Source organism: Rhinolophus sinicus, linkage group LG17 (assembly GCF_036562045.2).
Source record: "Rhinolophus sinicus isolate RSC01 linkage group LG17, ASM3656204v1, whole genome shotgun sequence".
In the NCBI taxonomy this organism is placed as follows: Eukaryota; Metazoa; Chordata; class Mammalia; order Chiroptera; family Rhinolophidae; genus Rhinolophus; species Rhinolophus sinicus.
In genome coordinates this window covers 22,700,025-22,721,216 of record NC_133766.1, presented here as the reverse complement: position 1 = coordinate 22,721,216, position 21,192 = coordinate 22,700,025, and the positions used below count along the sequence as shown (strand labels likewise).

Below are 21,192 nucleotides of genomic sequence, written 5' to 3'. Positions count from 1 at the left end.
TTCATTTTGTTAAAAATATTTATTTAAAAAAATACAATTGTTGACTGTTATCTAGTTGCACATATATCTATTAATATATCTATGTAATTTTTGGACTTTAGTAAATTTGCTACAGTGCTTTCTTAAAGCCAGCTTGCCATTATACAAATTCCTGTCAGTTCTTACAGAAAACAGTTTTTTTAAATGTATCATCTTTCAAATAAGATGCATATCACCATTACAGAATTGAACATTTTTGCATAAAACTAGAAGCAATAGAAAAAATAATCACCTGACTGGTTATTCAGAACAACCGCTTACCCATGTCTGTGGATGCACTGAGGATCAACTACGTTTTTTTTTTCTCTGAAAAGCAGTGTATTTTAAAGCCCTCAAAGTGCTGTCTAAATTCGCTGTAAAGTTTCTTTGCCGAATATAAGCGAATGCAAGAGTCTAGCTACAGTCACCCTCGTCAACCTTCAAACAACATCCCTCTGGTTCCCAACAGGTTAAATCAGGCTGCTTAGCTAGAAGATACAGCAGTTTCTCTCAGTTGCATCAACAATTAATGTGATTTTAGTAAATGTTAGCATCATTTTAATTGTTAGCATCATAAAATGTTTATATCATTTTAACTACTTTTTTTAGGAAAAGGAAGAAAAAAAGTGATTTTAATACTTTGAAAGCCTCCCTAAGGTAAATTACACTGTTATTAAATTACAAGTTATTAATGACACTTTAACAGTTATTCCTTCTTTTGGGTAGGTATGCACTTGCATTTTATATAGAAGTATTTATACAAAAGTGGTGGATACCGGATATCACAAGAGATAGCTTTCAATAAAATAAACAAGGGAGAAAATAAAAAAATGAAGTAACTGTCTTCTCAGTTGAGTTGATCTAGGTTTAAGGAAAGCAATGTGACAAGTTCTTATTACCACATACCCCAAACTAAGACACTGACGTAAAAGAACACCTCTCCTGTGTTAACACAACAGCAGTTGGGTGGATGAAAATAAAAAGTTTATTATTTAACATCATTCAATTTCCAAGTGATAGCCACACTTGAAGATCCAGTAAGGCTCAGAAAAGTATTGGTTTGTTCTTCAAAATGCAAGTTATACACTTTTTATTTTCAGCCAACTTGATTATTTAGTGAATAGAGGGCATAATTCTAAAAAATGAATTTTAGTCAAAAATTTTATTTGCCTCAAACCAAAGCAAACCAGTAGCAAAATGACTGGGCTGAGTTTCATATTTAATCTTCCCTACCCACAAAGATAAATGAAACTGCTAGAAGGCAAAAGTGAAGAAACCAGATATGACTGTGATTAAAGAAGACTGCATGGCCAAACCAAATAAATAGGCCTCGAATAATAAAAAATTAATCATACTGATTTCTATCTTTACATGTATGCATCTTTCACTGATACTGAGCAGGGAAGTTCATCAAATATGCTACGTTATCACATAAGCAATGAGTGTAATGTACATATAAAGGCCATTGGTAATACTGCCCTCAAAACCAAAAAATTGGAAATGTCTTAGAAGGGCCTGTGTCCCCTACATAACAGACAATAAGCGACAATGATTAAACAGAAAAGAATCTTAAAATTAGATAGTTTACAGAGTTGAGTGCAATCCATCAATTGCAGATCATTAAAAAGTCATAATTTCTATGAAGCAGAATATTAAAAACTTGTAAATTATTTTAAAACATCCTAGCCTTATAGAGCATACCTTACAGAGCCTAGAAGGGCTCATTTACCGCTTCTCCAAACAGTCTTAAGTTCCAGAAAACATAAATGAGAAATAAACCTTACTTCCCTGACCCTCAATATCCATAAGTTGAAACTGAAAAAAAAAATCATTAAGTGCTTCCAGTTATTAAAAACAAAACAGTGCTAATAATGGTGCCCCAAAAAGTGCCAAGTGATTTAATACCAATATATGGCATTCCCACCCCTGAACTCTAGGCGTACTTGAATGATTCCATCGGCTAGAACTGGCCCAGCCACAGGGTACCCTCCTCCACACCATCCAGAAGATCCCAGGCCTGTCCTCGCATGGCTCATAATCCTTGCAAGGGCCAAGAACCAGAATGGGCCCTTACGAGATGGGAAACAAAGCAAAGTTGAGAAGAACATTTGGCCCAAGATACTCTTTGAGGTTTCTGCTAATGCTAATTATGTACACTTTAAAAGGATAAATTAGGCTACAATGCCAGAATTCCTCCATTATTATATCGATCCATGGTCAAACCTGTATTTCAGAAATACTACTTCCACTATTAACCTCTTTGAGAAACTTAGAACCCAACATAGTAAGGGTTTTTACACAAAAGCAAATGTAGAAATTTTAAGAAATGACACCCTTATTTCCTCAATAATACATGAATGTAAGAGAGCAGTTTAAGATGACTTTGTTTAGCGTATGTCACATATAGCATTATAGTTCTAAATGTTGGCAAGCAATTAATTAGTCTTTAAGGCTTATCATTCCATGTATTTTAAAAAACTGAAATGTGCAAGGCATTAATTTTTAAAAAGTGGCAATTGCAAAGTGCAGCCAACTTTTTTTTTTTTTTTTAAGTACAAAATAGTCTAGGAGTCATCCTAGAGGATGAATAATATGTTCCCTCTGAAAAACAAATTTATTTACACACACACACACACAATCAATACATCAGTACACACACACACACACACATACATATATATACTCAGCCAATAAATCATAATGACTTGGAAAGAAATGCTCTAGTCTTCCAATTAAATATTTAAAAAGAAAAATTTAAACCTTATAGGGCAGCCGGATGGCTCAGTTGGTTGGTTGCTGGTTTAATTCCTGTGTGGGATGGTGGGCTGTGCCCCCTGCAACAAAGACTGAAAATGGCAACAGCACTTGGAGCTGAGCTGCGCCCTCCACTACTAGATTGAAGGATGACTTGAAGCTGATGGGCCCCGGAGAAACACACTGTTCCCCAATATTCACCAATAATATTTAAAAAAAAAACGAAAAAAAAACTAAACCTTATAAAGCTTATTGATGTGTATTATACTCAAAAGATTGGAGTTCAAGAGATTTATTATGTTTGATTGCATCCCTCATGAATTTTCTTGTTCAGCTTCAATTTCCTAGCTCTGTAGAAAGCTTAAAGCCGACATTTGCCCTCTTACTCGAACCACTCTGGACTTCCATCTTTCACAATGGCTAAGTGTGAATGGCAGCACCCTACAAATTGCTATTTTCTGGCAGGCTGTCAAGCTATCACAGATTTTTCCCTCCAGAAAAGTAGCTTGAAGAAACTGGCAGTTTCAAATGGAACATTTATACTACATCAACAACTCACCTTTCAGATTTGCTGTTTACAGGTCAAAACATGACTTATGCTAACAGGTTCCACCAAATACGAGAAATGAAATCAAACCGCCTTCTTTTCTTGCTTAATACTCTACCACCCACAAGAATTCTAGATTCTAAGATTAAAACACCGACTCCAGGAAGCAGAGTTCTGATGACCTAAGAGGAATAACAGGGCACCTTGTTTCAAGCTATGCCAGCAGCATGGAAAACAACAACAAAACATTTACTTGTTGACTCAAAACCAAGAAGGTAATTAACAAAATACTTTCTATAGAACCCATTCTCTGCTCAGAGTACCTGTTAAAGAACTACAACTATAGTGGACCTCCACTTCACTACTGTGGATTAAACAATTAACTTCCCAATTTCTTTTTAGCAGTAATATATCCTGTCATACCCTCATAACATACATCATGAGTAATCTTTTTAACTTTCCTGTTGGCTGGTCATTCTTCAGAGCTCCAGGTTTCTGCACAGAGAGACCTGCACTTGTCTCCATACTCATTTACACCCCGCAGCGCAGTTCTAGATTTCTGGCATGGATAAACAGAACAGATCCATCAAGAAAAGCATTTCTTCAGATGCTGAAATGTTACGAATAAAAAAATAAAAAACTTACTAATGCAGCAAGAAAATGGAGGTTATTATGCATTTTAACATAAAGCAACTTGAAGTAATTCTGAATTTGTTGGTAACATATAACATTAGTTAAGGCCAAAAGAAGTTTGTAAGCAGACTAAAGTACATTATGAAGTCATACCTATAATATGAAGAGGAAAGAGCCAACAGGCTGTCAAAAATAATATGCATGAAGCGCTGGAAAACATTTGGTAATGGGTGACTTGGCAACTTACGAAAAAGAATATGAAATTTCAGAAAGTTAATGACAAGCTCTCCTGAAAAATTCCAAATCTCTTCTAGAGATTTTACATGAAAATCAGATCAAATATGTAAAGGATTTCTCCATATGTCACAACAAAAGCATCCACTTTTTTTCTTTTCAAGATTGAGAAACATTATCTTGAGTCAGCGGTCTTTAAAGTAGAGTGCGTGGTGCCAGACAGTGCACGAGACAACCTACTAGGCGCAGGAAGAAAATGTTAAAACTTCTACTCAAGATTTACTTTTTATGCCATCCTATTTCTATTTTTCTGTATGTCTTATTAATGTACATATTAACTTTACATACAAATTTGCAAATAGGGGATCTGTATTAAAAAACTTTTACTGATCAAGTAAGTGTGTGTTTGAAAAGGCTGGAGACTGCTTTTCTGAAATGCCAATGAGTGCTTCCAATGTGCTTACACTCACTAGAAACATCCAGAACTGCCTTTTAGAACTTTAGAATCATAACACAGACTCTGTGACCAGGATGAAACAGTGTCATTAGACTGGACATCATCATGCAATGCCAGGTGTGAATGGAAATGAAGTGATATTAACAATTTACAGCTCCAGAATTCCAAGCCTCTGATTTATTTTCCCCTCTAAGCCTAAGTGATACAGAGCATGGAGAAAACTAGAAATTGTGCCAGGTAAACAGATTCAAGAGTCAGTCCTGTCTTTTTGATCTCTAATATGACATGGAAATCTTCAAGAAATTCTTCCAGTTTAAAAAGAAAAATCCAATACCCTTTTACTGTAAGGTTCACAGGCTTTCTTTCCCCATCAAAATTTGAAGAAAATGTACATGTATTTTTTTAACCATCAAAATGTGGAAAAACTAAATCTACATTTTAACTCTAAGAAGCTTAGGGTTGAGTGAGAGTTTCTGGATTCTTCTCTATGTATAAACTTTTTAAATCAATGGAAATTTCCACCTTTGCTTGAACATACAAGATGTCATGAGGAATTGTAACATCACAAAAGCTGTGACAAACCAGGAAAAAAAAGATTACTGAAGTCAGATGTATGATTTTAATTTTGTATTTAAAAAAGTCAGCATATGAACAAGAAAAATATTATTTTAGAAATTATGTGGCAATCCATGCTAGGGTGGAATAAATGCAGTGGTCTGATGACTGAGGGTGCAGCTGTGTGCCAACTGTGTGCATCCCTTCTCAACTCCAAAGTGGTGGCTTAAAACCAGCAATGGGGAAGTAATTTACATTATGGAAATCAGCAAATGCTACGATTTAAGGGCCTTCTTCCCCTTCAGAGAGCCCGGTAGTTAAAACATTTTCCAGCATACGACTAAGTAGATACAGACCACAGTAGATGGAAAGCTAAACTAATCTCAGCAGATGTCTCACAAACTCCTTCAACCTGCTCTCCTATCTTAGGCTACTTCTGCCCACCTGGCAAAGCGACTAGTGATGGATACCAGCTATCACTATCAAATATAAGTCTCTCCAGTGAATACTGATCTTAAGTGGTATATCACTTTTGGATGTTAAGAACTCTGTGGATATTCAAAAAGTATGAAACTGAGACTTTTCCAGGAAGGAGGTAGTTTACAAAAAGAACAGTCTGCCTCATACAGTTGAGCTAAGGTTGTAAACTTTCATTTTAAAAAGGACACGGACACACACACACACACACACACACACACACACACACACTCTTCCCCAGGTTAACTGAGCTCAAAGAGAAAGCAGATCATCACCTCGCTATGGCCCACACCTCTCAGAGGCTTCCAGGATCGGTTTATAGACAGATTCACTAAAACTCATTCCTATGAAGTTGCTTTGACTGAGTTTTAGTGCTGTCCTTGCTTCCCAGGCTCCCCTGTGCTGAGGCAGTTAATTACCAATGATACCATCTGGGAAAACAAACCAATGGCTTTGTCTCCTTTAATTCCAAAAAATAAAAGTTTTGTGCTTTCAAAATTTTAAGTATCTAATTAAATCAAGCCATCAATATTTACTTATTTAATATACAAAATGTTAATTAACCTAATAAAACTATTCCAAAGTGCTGCTAAGACATCTAATTTCAAACAAGCATGCAAACTAAACAGTTCAATATGGAAAAAAAGTCCAGTAAAATCTGTTCCACATTACTACTGAACACCTTTCAACACTATTGCACATCTCAGGAACAGACCTTTCAGCTGAGAACCACAGATGAAGCAGTAACAGGTCTCCAACACTACAAGTTCAAAGGCAGCTCCCTGAATATTGTCCCTCTGCTATTACTGACCTAGCACAGGTATCTTACACTAGAGCTTCTCCACACTGCATATAAACACATTTAAAGTGAGTACTATACACCTGGAAGATGCTGGTTTGTATCAGTGTCATTTTGAGCCCTTGAGTCTACTCCCTCATTCCATTTTAGTTCATGTGATTTGATTATAGGAACTATTTCTAGGGATAAAAACCTAGTTTAATGATCAGGGTGGGGGTAGTGGCCATATATAATCTAATCCTGGATTTTAAAACCAAGTTTTTCAACAGATTCCACCGCAATGTTGGTATCAATTCAGTTTGGGGATCAACAAAGCTGTCTGCACCTGGCATTGATTACCATATGGTAATATTTAATAAATTTGGTAATGTTCAGGAAAAGGCCTAAATTTTTCACTACTAATATCAACAATCTAATCCCTATGCTTGACCCTTTCCAAGTGAACTCTGCTCCTCCCTAATTTAAAAAGAAAAATTCGAAGAAATAAGCACATCTTTACCTCGCTACAGATTTGGAGGCTTCACTTCATTTTCCATCTTCCTAATTACATCTTTAAAACTACTGCGATCTTTCGCAACCTTAAATTTAAAGGAAGATAAACAGACAGTAGAAAAGGGGGTCAAATGAACAGAAAAGAGAGAGAGAATCCTTCACGATGGTACCGTGTTTCCCCGAAAATAAGGCCTAGCCAGACCATCAGCTCTAAAGCGTCTTTTGCTCCAAAAGACGCTTTAGAGCTGATGGTCTGGCTAAGCCTTATTTCAGGGAAACACGGTCTCTTCTAACTGAGAAAAGCCCCACATGTTGTTTTAAGTTATTCAATCAAATCTTTCAGAGATACCTCAAAATTTCAATACCCAGGTTCATCCTCCTAAAAGCCATCATATCCCATGGGTGTATAATCATACCACACAGAGAGTAGCCAACATTTCTGTACTAGATATGGGGTCCCATATTCTCTCTGGCTGGTCCAAACACTGTCTTAAAACCCCAGGTTTAAACATCTTCCTATGTTAAAATAGACCAGCTCCATGCTCTGTTGACAGGTTTAGATAAGATCATACATAGGGCTGAGAGACCAATCCTGAATAAATGTAAATAAGATGCCTTTTTGCACGGTTGCTTACATATGTTAGAATTTACAGCAAAGCAGAATCTCCCCAACAGTACTGCTCAACCTTCTTTTATGTGAATAGAAATGAGTCTTTTTTTCCTCTATTGCTTATGCACAGCTCACTTTTAGTTATTCAAAAGAGTACACTTAGTCCCAAAGATATGGCCAATTTCATTTAACTAATATTTCTTTAAATAATATACTCAAAGCATGTATTTTTTTTCTGGCCAAAGGATCCCAATAAGGCAGAAGGAGTAACTTTGTTCTTAATTGCTCTTGCAAAGCACAGCTAGCTGCTAAAACCCACCAAAAATTACTTAAACACAAAGCTCAAAATATTTTTTTAAAAAGAAAGAAACAGGGAGGTGGAGTTTGGACTCCAATTAAGGCATTTTTATACACAGTCCAATGTGAGTCTTAGTCAAAGAATCCTAAAAAGGCATTCGATGGGGAATGGCAAGAATCACAAGTCTATTATCGGCATTGCAGAACTATCAACTGCTCACTTCAAATGCGATCACGTTGAGTGTCTTGCTGTTCCTTTATTCCTTGGTTCTTTCATTCCACAAGTACATAGGTTATGTTTTTTGCAGATCTGGGGAAAATGGGCCAGGGGTAGAAGGTCCATCCAGGCCAGACAAAGCGAATGGCCCATGACTGTTCAGAACAGAAGGAAACTGGGAAAGGAAGTAAAGCACATTATTACCCTTTCACTCAAAGCACATGTCCCCTTCTGTCCCCACTACGTTCCCCGAGGCAGAACAGGACAGCTGCGTGCCGTGGCTCACAGGACAAACACAGTAACTGTTTATCATGAAAGAATATGATGTCACAACAAACTTTAAAAAAACCTGAAAGAATGTTAAATATTAACATTCTCCAGCCTACCTTGATGGAATGTGAAGAAGCCTGTACCTTTCCTTAAATCCTAAGGTACACGGGATTACATTTAACTTCAAATTAAGGTTTTAGAAAGTTCAGTAAATGACAACATGCACTAGAGTATATTCAATTATAAAGCAAATCACAGACTGTCAAAGACGTCCAGAAAGGTCCAGAGAGAGATACCCATCTATTAACTTTATAACTGGTGCAAATAATTACAGGATGTGCATCCCAGAAAAGGGTTCCCCATCATGTATTCTGAGACCAATTCCATAGGAAGAGTCCAGGCTGAAGCTACCTGAACACTAAGACATTGCTTACAGTCTCAGATCATTCTGTAACTTAATTATCGGTTGTGAGAGGCCAAGAAAAATGTAAAAATGAAACATGGAAAATTTTACCCAAAAAAATGCAGAAGTAGAAAGATTATTAATTTTCTTCTTTTCCTTACCATTTCATTTCCAAAAGAACAAATGAAAAATTAAATTATAAAAATGCAAGGCAATCTTCCAGGGAGTTACTCCTAAGTAAGTGAATGAATGAACCATAAGAAAGCCTACAAGTTATAAAGTCTAAATGTCTGGGGCAAATAATAGTTAAAAGCTGTAAGAATTTTCCTAAGTTCTTGGTTAAGACGTGATACAATATTCATTTTTTAAAATGTTGATAAATATCAATTTGAATGAGGGGAAAATGGGAGTATATAACACACTATTCTCAAGAGTTTTCTATTTTTTTAATCCCCAGTAAAAAGGGGAAACCTATGTGCAGAAATCTATCTATATACATGTATACATGTATACACACACGTATATATGTTTGTAAAACAGATACAGGTATATTTTTTTCCTAAAAAAAGAGGATTCCTCAAGTTTAAAAAGACAAAAAAATTGGGTGGGATCAAAATCTACTATGCTATCGAACAATTCTTGGTTTAACTCCAATGCATGTCAACAATGAAAAGGAAACTGCTGTGAATATTTATCTGAGCTGTCTGCTGGTTAGGAAATTAATACTTAGAAATTCAAAAACAAAACGAAAGAGTTTATTAAACAGAAGTTTTATAATGCTTCAACTAAGAGTGGGGCATTGCCTTTTCGCGTCTTTCTTCATTTACCATATCCCTCTTACAAAAGACAGGCTGTTATGTCATTTACCTGGAAAAGCGTGTTAGCACCTTGCAGTCTGGCCGGACTGAGGGGAGCAACAGGGCTCAGAGTGCTCCAGAAGTGGATACTGGAGAGCAAAGGGCTCGGAGTCAGTAAGATGGGCGTCTGCAATACACAAAGCAAAAACAGTCACTAAATGACACATCAGGATTCTGTTTTCTCCTTGTAATAATACACAAATAGCCCTGACTAGGGTTTCCAGGCGGGAATTCTCGCCTGTTTTCAGGAATTTTTTTCACTTTTCCGTTCCCGAATCCCGAGAAAAGTTGGTTGGAAAATCGGGAAAATCAGCTCCTTGAACCCAGGTAGCTGGTAGTATCAGCCGTCACTTTGTGGAAAGATTCATCGTGGAGAACAGAAAACAGTTTATATCTCGGGATTTAGAAACAGAAAAGTGAAAAAAAATTCCTCAGAACGGACAGAAATTCCCGCCTGGAAACCCTAGCCCTGACCCAAATATTGTCCTATTCTCCACTCCAAATCTCTTTAAGTCTGAAATTTTATGAGGAAAAAGTCAAATTATTTTAAAAACTTTTAAGATAAAGGTTGTTCATGAGACAAGATTTAGGATAGGTCAGAGGAACAGTTCTCAAACAGAGCTGCCGTAGATTATCTACTTCTCAAACACAATCAAGGATGTAAAAAGTTTAAAGGGTTATGCTGTTTCAATCTCTCTGATAATTCAGTTAATTAAAGCTAACGTTCAACAAATTCATAATATAATTTCCAATATTAAACTAAAAACAAGATTCTTCAGCCTAGATTTTTCCTGCCTTATTTCCTAGCTTCCCAGTTTAACAGGACGTAAGGCAACTTTTCTCATTTCTCTTTTATTCATTATTATAGATATTACCTCATGCAGTTGCCTACCATGCATCTCAGCTTACAGATTATCCACTGGCCTACAAGACAACAGGCTCACCTGGACTTGTTCACCTACCGGGGATCCTTAGATAGACCTCTGGCCAAGCCCTAGTTGCTGGTCTCTCTCTACTACGCCTCTCCTCAGCCTGAAGCAGCCAGAGCAGTCGTCGCCCCTATCACCTAACAGCAGTTAGGGTTTCATCTTCAGAGGGGGGATTGAGACAGGTTAGCTAGCATGTCCCTAGATAGACAGGGAGGTCCCTGATGAAATAAACAAAGACAGCCATATCCTAAAACTCCAGGTTTTGAAATCACTCCTTCGCTCCAGGACAAAATGTAACAATGCCTTGAGGTTAATCATAAAATTCCTTTTGATCTGACAAATGGAGCAGATCTGATAGATAAGAGTGGGTTACTCTGCTAATTCCTGTAGGATGGGCAAGCAGAACAAACCTGGTAGATGAACTTCATTAGAAGGCGCCAGTTCCCTTCTTCAAACAGTTCCTTTCTTCAAACAGCTCCCCTTCCCCAAGCAGGCAAGGGAAGGTAAAAAAAGTAAGAGCTTTTGCCTCAGTCATGGGGCACCCCCATTCGGGACCCCCTCCCGCTCGGGAGCTCTAACTCTTTGCTTTCAACAAACTATCCTCTTTAAAAAAAAAAAAAAAAAGATAAAGGTTTGTTCAACTAGTATTATAATAAATGCTTCATTAAAACTAAAGGAACAAAAAGTTCAAATTATTTTCCAACCTGTCTCTTGTAGGTTTTTCCCACATAGAAAAACCAATCTGAATTCAGGTACAGAAAAATAACGGGTAACTGAGTCACAAACATCTTTTCCTCAATAAAGAGAAGGTTTGTGAGTAATCTATTTAAATGTTATATTTAAGCAATTTAAAAAATATAAGATAACTGTAGAAAACTTGTTACCCAACATCAAACATTCCTTCTTTTTAAGGTTCTCGGGATCAAATGCTTTCTCACTTGAGATTATCACTGTTTTTTTAGTAAGATATCAACCAGTTTTATAAGACCAAAAAGAGAGAGAGAGAGAGAGAGAGAATATTTATTTTCTTTAGAAGTGGAAAAACCAAAATATTTATTGACTTGCAGAACAATTTTTTAACGCAACTCCAGACCTTTCATTTTGGTGATCCTGATTGAGGTGAAGAACTGCAGTACTTGCACAAGGTCATATACAACCTTTCTAAGACAAACCTAAGTAGCAGAATGAGAATTGAGGTTATAAATTCTGGATGTTTAAAAAGTAAGTAAATGCAAACAACAGAAAATTACCTGTGAAAAAAGTGCTGGCGTAAGAGACGCTGTAGGGAGAGATGGGCTCAATATTCCCAGGGGGCTCGGGTCACTGCCTGTGATCACGAGGGTGGGTGCCAGCTCTAACCCTTTGGGTTTCTTGGATCTTGATGAATTATTCGTTTTGTCCTTTTCTGGCAAAGCCGAGTCCTGGTCCTTAGGCTCCAGTGACAAGTTCTCTGGCAGTTCCATTGGCTGAGAAGCCACAGAATCGATGTGTGTGTCGACGTCTGGGTTGGAACTCAGCGGTGGTGAAGGTGTTCTCGGAGGCTCCTCCTTCAAGGAAGGGGACATGGACGAAACAGGCACGGCGGTAAAAGTGGGAGTTACATTGGAGGCAGAGGTGGGGGCTTCCAGTGGAGGCGGTTTGGGGGAAGCCAAAGTCTCCAGTGCTTGAATAGTTTCTTCCGAAGATGGTGAAACGCTTGGGCCAGTTGAAATGGTGGCAGCAACAGGTTCAACTGGTGGTTTTTTGGAAGGTGTTGTTACAAATTTGATGACAGAAGGTGTTGGCTCCTTAGGAGATTTTTTCTCTGCTAATTTCTCAGCAGGATTCTCAATCTTTATAGATTTGAAATGCTTCCTACTGGAAGAGTTCAAAGAGTTGAGAGTAAATGAAGAATATAAGCCTGAGTGTATGTAATCATTGCGGCTAGAGGTCTTGGCACCAGGCTGAGGTGGTTTCTCTTTCCCTCCATTCTCCACATCTCTGGAGCTGCTGCTGACTTTCCCGAAGCTTAAGGTCTCACAGTCTCCCTCAATCCTGCCCACCGTCATTGGATCCATGTTCAGAATCTTTGGGTAAGAGACAAACTTGTACACAAACTTCTGACCATTCACTTTTTTAATGATATTCTGTAGATAAATAAAATAAGCATTCTTAAACTTTGCTATCATCTTACCTCCCATAACTCATGAAAAAGCTGACCTAACGAATTTCTCTGTTTGACAAGCAGTTTACTTTAAGCTTCAAAATCATCTAAATTATCTAGCCATACTCACACAGTTCCTACTATTATGGAGCATGAGTTAAGAACATTTAAATATATTATTCGTAGTTGAACTCATAAATTACATAAAAGCTGAAAGATTTTCATTGCTTAACACTCTCAACCAAATATCTGTATTAAGTCAAACATTGCTGACCTGCAATCTCTTAATTCCAAAGGTAAAAGTCATACATATCCTGACTAAGCAAAAAGGAATTTAGATACTGCTTCTACTAAGGTTCCTACTTCCTTCAGAAATTCCACTTGTTGCTTACTTCATGTCTCCGCACAGGAAAGTTGATAAAATCAACCACTAAAAGGTGAAAGAAATTAAGATCGCCACTTCTCATTCCAATTCTATCCATTTGAGCTATTTATTTTACCTCAGTGCCCAAAGAAATTAAAAATTTTAAATAAAGAAATCAGCTTTATGCATTAATAGGTATGCTTTAAGGCATTAGTGTTCTCTGGGTTAAAGTAAAAAATTAAGTAAAGCTAAAAAACAAGGACATATGACAAATTCTAAAGTAAATTATGATATACATATTTATCCTCAAGAATCTCATATTTTCTGCTCCTTATTCCAACCTTATACTCCCTTTTTCTTTAAAGACAATTGCAATTTGGAATAAAATATGTGTTATGGAAATGGAGCACTGAATATGAGTTTGCAGAAATACAGCTGGAACATTTCCATCTTTCATCCTAATTCCAAACTGCTGAAGCTATTAAAAAATTGGATTAAAATAAACCAGGACAGCGATAATCGCATAATTTAAGCAAATATTGAATCATTATGTTGTATACCTGAAACTAATACGTTATATTTTAACTTTACCTCAATTAAAAAGTTAAATAACTAAACCAGGACATTAGCACCTATAACCTGAATGGAAGGAACACTTCTTGTTCGGAGGTAGATGTGCATTACCTTTACATAATAGTATCTGAGGGCTCGGCTGAGTTTGTCATAATTCATATTAGGCTTGTTCTTTCGAATTCCCCAGAGACGAGCCACCTCTTCTGCCTGCAAAAGCTTGAACTCCCCATTGTTAGAGGTCCAGCAGATCATGTGCTTGTTCTGAGGCTCCTGTAGGAGCTGAAGGAGGAACTGCCACAGGGTGATAGCACTGTCCATAGCAATGAGCTGAAAGAGGCATATAGATACGAGATACAACAATATTAACAGCCAACACTTCTAGAACACTCTGTCAGGCACTGTTTTAAGTGCTCTAAATGTATGACTTCATTTCATCCCAACACCAATCCTGTAAGACAGACACTACTGCAGCCTCATTTTATATACAAAAAAAAGAATTCCTAAGAGTTAAGTAATTTGTCTAAGGTCACACGAGTAAATGGTGGGGCTAAGATTTAAACCCAGGCAATCGGATCCAGAGCCCAAACTGTCAATCATGCCACACTGCTTAAGGAAAGTCTTGCTGGGAGATAAAACTAGTTCCACAAATTATATGAGCAGCCTGGTGATCGCCAGTCACTAGAATATCACTGTTATTAAGTTTATCTTACAAACTCATTGTTATAGTCTCTGAGGAGACCACTATTTCAGCATCTACCTTAATCAACCCAGTTGGTTTATTTGCCAGGACGTGTGTGTGTATCTCAGTGTGGCCCGGGGTGCAGGGAATAATCTACTTTTGCTCCACTGATATTTCTCCTTCAAATAGTTTCCATTATCATAAATATAATTTACATATAAATTGGCAGCACTAAAATTTGGCAAAATGTTCCCTGATTTAATTTACAAGTTCTGTCACCATTCTGCCCACAGGGATTCCATCTGCATAGATCCTCCTTTTATTGGATAGAAACCTTTATTTGACTATCGAGCTAAGAACTGAAAAATCCTTCAACATCCCAAGTTTTAGAATCTCCTTGTTCAGACAAGAGTTTCTCAACTACTGATATTTGGGGCCATGTCTAATTCATTGTTCCTGGAGGCCGTCCTGTGCATTGCAGTTTGTTTAACAGCATCCTAGCCTGTACCTACTAGGCGCCAGTAGCACCTTCTGCCCAAGTGCAACAATCAAAAATGTCTCCAGACATTGTCAAATGTTCTCCTGGGGGACAAAATCATCCCAGTTGATAACCACTGGTTTAGGCAATGAAGCTGCGAGGAAATGCTCTCACAAAGTTATTTTCCCCATAAAACTTCAGAACTTGTTTAATAGGAAGAATTCCTTAGTACAGAAACTCCGGCCAAATACATATAAGCACATCCTTAAAAGCTTATAACTGAACTATATCCACACAAAAAAACTTCCTTTTTTCAAAATCTAGCAATGAGATCTCAATGGATCTGAATAGGACTTGAAAACAATAAGTCAATTCCATTAAAATACCACAAAAACAGATAAATTGGGCTACATCAAAATTTAAAACTTCTATGCTGCAAACAATACCATCAAGTGAGAAGACAATCCTTAGACTGGGAAAAAAAATATTTTCAAATCTTAAGGGACTTGTAGCAAAAATAAAAATTAAAGAACTTTTACAATTAAAAGGCAGCCAGATGGCTCAGTTGGTTAGAGTGCGAGCTCTCAACAACAAGGTTACTGGTTCAATTCCCGCATAGGATGGTGGGCTGCGCCCCCTGCAACTAAAGATTGAAAACGGCGACTGGACTTGGAGCTGAGCTGCGCCCTCCCCAGCTAGATTGGAGAACAACGACTTGGAGCTGATGGGCCCTGGAGAAACACACTGTTCCCCAATATTCCCCAATTTAAAAAATTTTTTTAGATTTAAAAATAGGGGAAGAATTTGAAAAGACACATCTTGGATTTGAAAAAACATATCTCCAAAGAAGATATACAAATGGCCAATAAGCACATGAAAAGATGCTCAACATCATTAGTTATTAGGAAAATTAAAATGACAGCCACCTCAGTCAGGCAGCACTTTACACCATGAGGATGGCTGTAATCAAAAAAACAGACAATAACAACAAGTGTTGAAGAGGATGTGGAGAAAGTGAAACCCTCACATATTGCTAGTGGGAGTGTAAAAAGGTATAGCCACTTTGGAAAAGTCAGACAGTTCCTTAAAATGCTAAATACAGTTACCACATGACACAGCAATTCCACTCCTAAGTACACACCCAAGAGAAACAAAAATATATGTCTACCCAGACACTTGTACAGGAATGTCCACAGCAGCATTATTCGTAATATCCAAAAAGTAGAAACAACCCAAATGTCCATCAACAGATGAATGGTCAAGCAAAATGTGGTGTAACCATCTAGTGCAGTATTATTCATCCAGAAAAAGGAATGAAGTACTGAAACACGCTAAAACATAGATGAACCTTGAAAACACTATGCTAAGTGAAAGACGCCAGACACAAAAGGCCACAGATTATGTATGATTCCATTTATATGAAATGCCCAGAAGAGGCAAATGTATCAGACATATAAAGGAGTCAGTAGTCGCTTAGGGATGGGGGCGAAGAATGGGGAGTGACTGATAATGGGGTGGGGAAAATACTCTAAATGTAGATGTGGTAGTTACACTACTCTTTGAATAAATTAAAACCATTTACTTGTACACTTTAAGTAGGTGAATGTTATGGCACGTGAATTATGCCTCAAAATGTTAAAAACAAACAAACATTACAAAAGTTAGGCCTGAAAAGCTTAATTCTAACAAGGTGTAACTCACAGAGGACGAGGTCCTTAAAAGTTACTACGTCTGCTTCCAAAAAGGGCAAAGATGAGGAACTGAAGTGGAAAATACTTGGGTTTCTATAGTTTTTCTGAGACACACAAAATGTCCTCCAACTATCCTGTTATCACTTTGAAGCTGGTTCTACAGAGGTACTGTCCTCCAAAAGGAGAGATGGGAAAATAATAAAGAATAGAAAGGGGGAGATACCTCCCAGAGTTAATGGAGAAGCTGAGGCCATGAATCCAACTCTTTCGTCACAGTCAAGTACTCTGTTCATTAGGGAAACCACGCCCCTTGATGGACAGAGCATTCACATCACCAGCCAGTTGTAAAGTATTACATACTAGAAACTCAGTGACAATAACCTACGAAGATGAAGTGCTGCTTTAATACTAAATAAATAGCTAAATAACTAGAAGTCATAGTTCCCCATAGCCTTGCTTTAAGCTGGGTTAAAATAGTGGTTTATATTATATCCATCAAGTTTTGGGGTGGGGAGAAGCTCCCTATCATTTTTCTGAGTTTACCAGAGGCCTTTCTTCTGATGGTGCCCATTCATGGCAAGATACTTTTTAACTACATGTTTCCCATCTAAGCTATTGGTTAGTCTAAACCTATTAAAACTACTCCCTAGTAAATTTTAGCTTAATCAAAAAACTTAAGTCTCCACATTTCTAGACATCACCTCTATATCAAAAATGCTTTACAGGGTGCCAGCCTGGTGGCTCAGGCAGTTGGAGCTCCGTGCTCCGAACTCCGAAGGCTGCCGTTTCGATTCCCACATGGGCCAGTGGGCTCTCAACCACAAGGTTGCCAGTTCAATTCCTCGAGTCCCACAAGGGATGGTGGGCTGTGCCCCCTGCAACTAGCAACGGCAACTGGACCTGGAGCTGAGCTGCGCCCTCCACAGCTAAGACTGAAGGGACAACAACTTGAAGCTGAACTGCACCCTCCACAACTAAGATTGAAAAGATAACAACTTGACTTGGAAAAAAGTTCTGGAAGTACACACTGTTCCCCAATAAAGTCCTGTTCCCCTTCCCCAATTAAAAAAAAAAGAAATGCAGATATTTATTTTTAAAAATGCTTTATAGGGAAGGGTAGGGGTGTGAATGTGTGAGAGAGGCGATGATGATGATGGGAGGATGAGGAGGAGGAGGGAAAACAAGGGAGTAGAAAACTGGAATCTCAAGACTACTACAAATCTGGTGCCTATAATTCAATTTGTTTTTGGAAAAATTCCCCAAACCAAATCCTCATCTTAATACCTACCGTGTAGATAATGCTTGAGCCCTACAGGTTTATAATAGCTGAGCTATGCATACAAAAACACAAAATAACATCATCTCCATAGTGAGCACACAAATGCCATCCCGAGCAAATGGGGAGGTTCCCAAAAGCATGGGTGTCCTCAAGGTGCTGCAGGATTTAACTTCATCTTCCCCTCTGGTTATTAGCAGAGCTTCTGTATTACATCAAATGCTGGCGAGCTGTTTGATATTTTAGGGCAGAACCAAGCTGTTGTGGAAAACACTGATGCTTCTTTAATATTTCACAGTGTGTCTGGAACAGAAGCTTGTTGAGAGGCAAAGAAAAAGGGCATTGTGGTTCTAGACCGAAGTACTGGAAAAGAATTTTCTTTTGCAAAAAACTAACAAAGACATAAAATGGACATCTTCAGAGGGTACTTTAAAGGAGTATTTCATTCACTCAATTTTTATATCAGGTTATTTTTTGAAAAGTTGAGAAACCTCCAGGTATGCAGTTAAGTTGAACCTCTTAATTTTAGTTCCTAAAAGTGTGCAATGCTATTAATATGAAATTCAATGATTTCCTCAGCTATAAGGAAACTAAAGGAAAAATATTCCGGAAGTTAGTAAAAATTACAAAGGTGTACTTTTATTCTTGCTACCAGTAAAAAAAAATCCCTTTATTTTCCTTCTCACAAAAAACCTCAAGTTACCTACAATTACAGTTTTAGGCGTTTTTTTACTAGAAGTATAAGGAGGGAAATACCTGATCCAAATGAAGGAATTTGGTTTTTGAGGGGTTAAGTGGTGAAAATACAAGTGATTCTATCTTTACACTTCCAAGATAGGAAACTAATCCCCATGCTAAACTGAAAGGAGGATGTTGAAATAACTTATTGGGGAAAGGAAGTCTCTATTAAATGAAAGCTTTTCCACCCTAAATATGTTTATAATACACATTAGTCCAGTTGCTGTGGTGACCCATGGCCCGACTATTTTTCAGAAACAGTAGCTGGATGCTTAACACTAGCAGCAAGGCTAGTCTTGAATTAAAATCGTCTTTGTCAAAAAGTAACCAGGCGTCTGGTGTCTAATTGTACAGTAGCCTATACTAAGCGAATATTAAGTGTACTGCTATGTTACAATAAAACTTGAAGACAGTATTTCTCTAAGAATGTGATGGATTCCACTTGTGCAGTTTTACTGTTCAAATAAAATAAAAAGGGAGCGAGTTCCTGGGGGGACAGAATTGAATCATACCAAGTTTTAAGGAAAACACCACTGACAGCCCTGAATATTGAAGCATCTAGTGGGGTGGCGGGTGGGAGACCGCATGGGGGGGTGGGCAGCGGGGGGGAGATCTGACCCACCAACCTGCGATGGGTGAACCGTCCTTATGAACAAAACTGCGTCTATTTAAATGCCGTAAACTTCAAGTAGACGATGGTCTGGGAAACCCCCAGCCGTGCGTTTAGCTTTTGACTCCATCAACAATAGCCCTTCTTTCCTGCCAAGACAGGCTAATACTCCGCCCTCCACCCCCACAGGATGATGCCAATGGATCTTCCTAGGAATGAAGACGCTACCGGCCTTGCTGCAGCTGCACGTGAAGCGGAAAGTCAAGGGGGAGGTTTGCTGGCGAGAAACGGAGAAGAATGAAACTTGACACCGGATGAACAGCGAGCTCGGGGAGAGGAAGAGACACTGGTGACCGTGTGCGGCGGCGGAGATCAAAGTTCGGGGCGGGGGGAAGCGCGGCAGCCGCACGAGCCTTCGCAGGCACTGAATTACTCTACTTTCATTTTCCAACTTCCTGTCACTAGTCAGAACTGCTCCCCTCATCGCCGCCCCAGCAAACAACAAAAAGCAAAAAATACCCGTCACCTTTCTCAGGAGGGACCTACAGGGCGAAGCGAGCGGGGCGCGGGCGAACCTGGGGCCACCTGCGCGCGCGGGGCTGCGGCCGCGGGACAGGGCGCGACCCGGCGAGACCGCGGCGGGGGCGGCCCCAGGGGAGCGCGGGCCCCAGGGGAGCGCGCCCGCAGCCCCCGGCCGAGCCGCCGCCGCCCCCGCCGCGCGTCCGCTTCCTGTGGAGCCGCGAGCCCCCGACCCCGAACCCCACCGTGGGGGGCGGCGGCCGCGAGACCCCGACGGGGCGCGCCGCTCACCGAGGCCGCGCGCGGGGCTCCCTCTGGGTCTCCGCCTCGAACACGATGCTGCTCTTCACCCGCCGCCTCCTCACGCCGGGACCTCCGGGACGGCGCGGCAGCCACGACGACCCCCGCGGCGGAGCCGGAGAAGGCGGCGGCGGCCGAGCCCAGCCCGCCGGGCGCCCGCAGCCACCCGCATGTCCCGCCGCCACCGCCCCCGCTGCGGCTGCTCGCGCCCCGCCCTCCCGCCCCCGCTCGCGGTCGTCGGGCCGCTACCCGCGAGCGCGCGCCCCGGCGTCCCTGGCCGCGGCCGGCCTGCCTGTCGCCCCGCAGCCGCCGCCCCTCCCGAACCCCCCAGATGCCGCGAAGCCCCGCCCGGACGCCGTAGTCGCCGCGCGTCACTTCCGGGGGCGGGGAGGGCGGAGCCGCCCGGCCGAGGGGAGCTGAAAGCTGCAGCTGCCCCCCAGCCGGGGTTCGGGGGCAAAGGGTACGGGCGTCGCTGCAGGCAGGGCGCCCCCTGGAGCCCTTCACTCGCCGCTCCCCGCCCGACTACTAACCGGTTACCTGTGAGGCGCGCGACCCGAACCCGTGGCGCCAATGCCGCCGCCAGTGTCGGGACCTCGGGTGGCCTGGGACCCTCGGTACCTCCCCGTCGCAGGGAAAAGGCGGCGCGCGCCCTGGGGCCTCCAAGCGACTGCGTCTCGCTGCTCAGCTGAAGTGTGAGGGCCTCGCCCTTCTGTGCCGCACGTGCAGCCTCCTCCCTGGCGGCCGGTGCCGAGACGTCGGGGGCCGCCCCAGCTTTGTCATCGAAGCGCCGGATCCCAGGACACTACAAACTCTTGATAAATATTGAATCCGCACCGTGGCTCTCTAGCCAAATGGAAACACTGGTGTCGTGAGGAAGCTCGTTCTGCGTTGGAGTCGGACCTGGAATCCATCGGGGCTCTGCCCCTCGCTAACGGCGATCTTAGCAACTTTCTTAACCCCAAGCAGTTTTATCATCTATAGAATGGAGAGAACCTAACCTCTTAGAATTGTTGAATGAAAGGAGTTAAGGCGCATAAGTCACCTCTCAGTTTCTAGCCCATTGATTCTCATTCAGTGTAATTCTTAAGGAACCAGGTCACACCTGGTACAAGAGACTGAATAATTTAGCAGCAAAAGGCACGCAGAGTCACTAATAAGATGGACTGCTGAAGAAAACCTCCAAGAAATAGATTGCATATCCTATTTAACAGGAAACCAAAGACAGGTCAGTGTCTGCGTTTCTTGTTCCTGGTCGTTGACTAGCTCTGTGAC

At 40.4% G+C, this 21,192-nt stretch overlaps 1 protein-coding gene across 4 annotated transcripts; it reads right to left on the bottom strand.

The window, feature by feature from the left end:
• Positions 1–20,044, bottom strand: ELK4 (ETS transcription factor ELK4). Of its 4 annotated transcripts, none has more exons than XM_074322475.1 (6): positions 19,912–20,044; positions 13,741–13,956; positions 11,800–12,675; positions 11,643–11,721; positions 10,960–11,029; positions 9,631–9,747 (listed from the first exon to the last, which is right to left on the bottom strand). In XM_074322475.1, exons 2-5 carry the CDS (start codon positions 13,945–13,947, stop codon positions 10,977–10,979), a joined length of 1,215 nt encoding a protein of 404 aa, XP_074178576.1. In that variant the 5' UTR covers positions 13,948–13,956; positions 19,912–20,044; the 3' UTR covers positions 9,631–9,747; positions 10,960–10,976. The 4 variants fall into 4 exon arrangements, with proteins under 4 accessions (XP_074178575.1, XP_074178576.1, XP_074178577.1 ...); XM_074322476.1 differs by having other exon boundaries at positions 10,960–11,014; XM_074322474.1 differs by lacking the exons at positions 10,960–11,029; positions 11,643–11,721 and adding an exon at positions 1–8,265.
• Between the last annotated feature and the right edge of the window lie 1,148 nt (positions 20,045–21,192).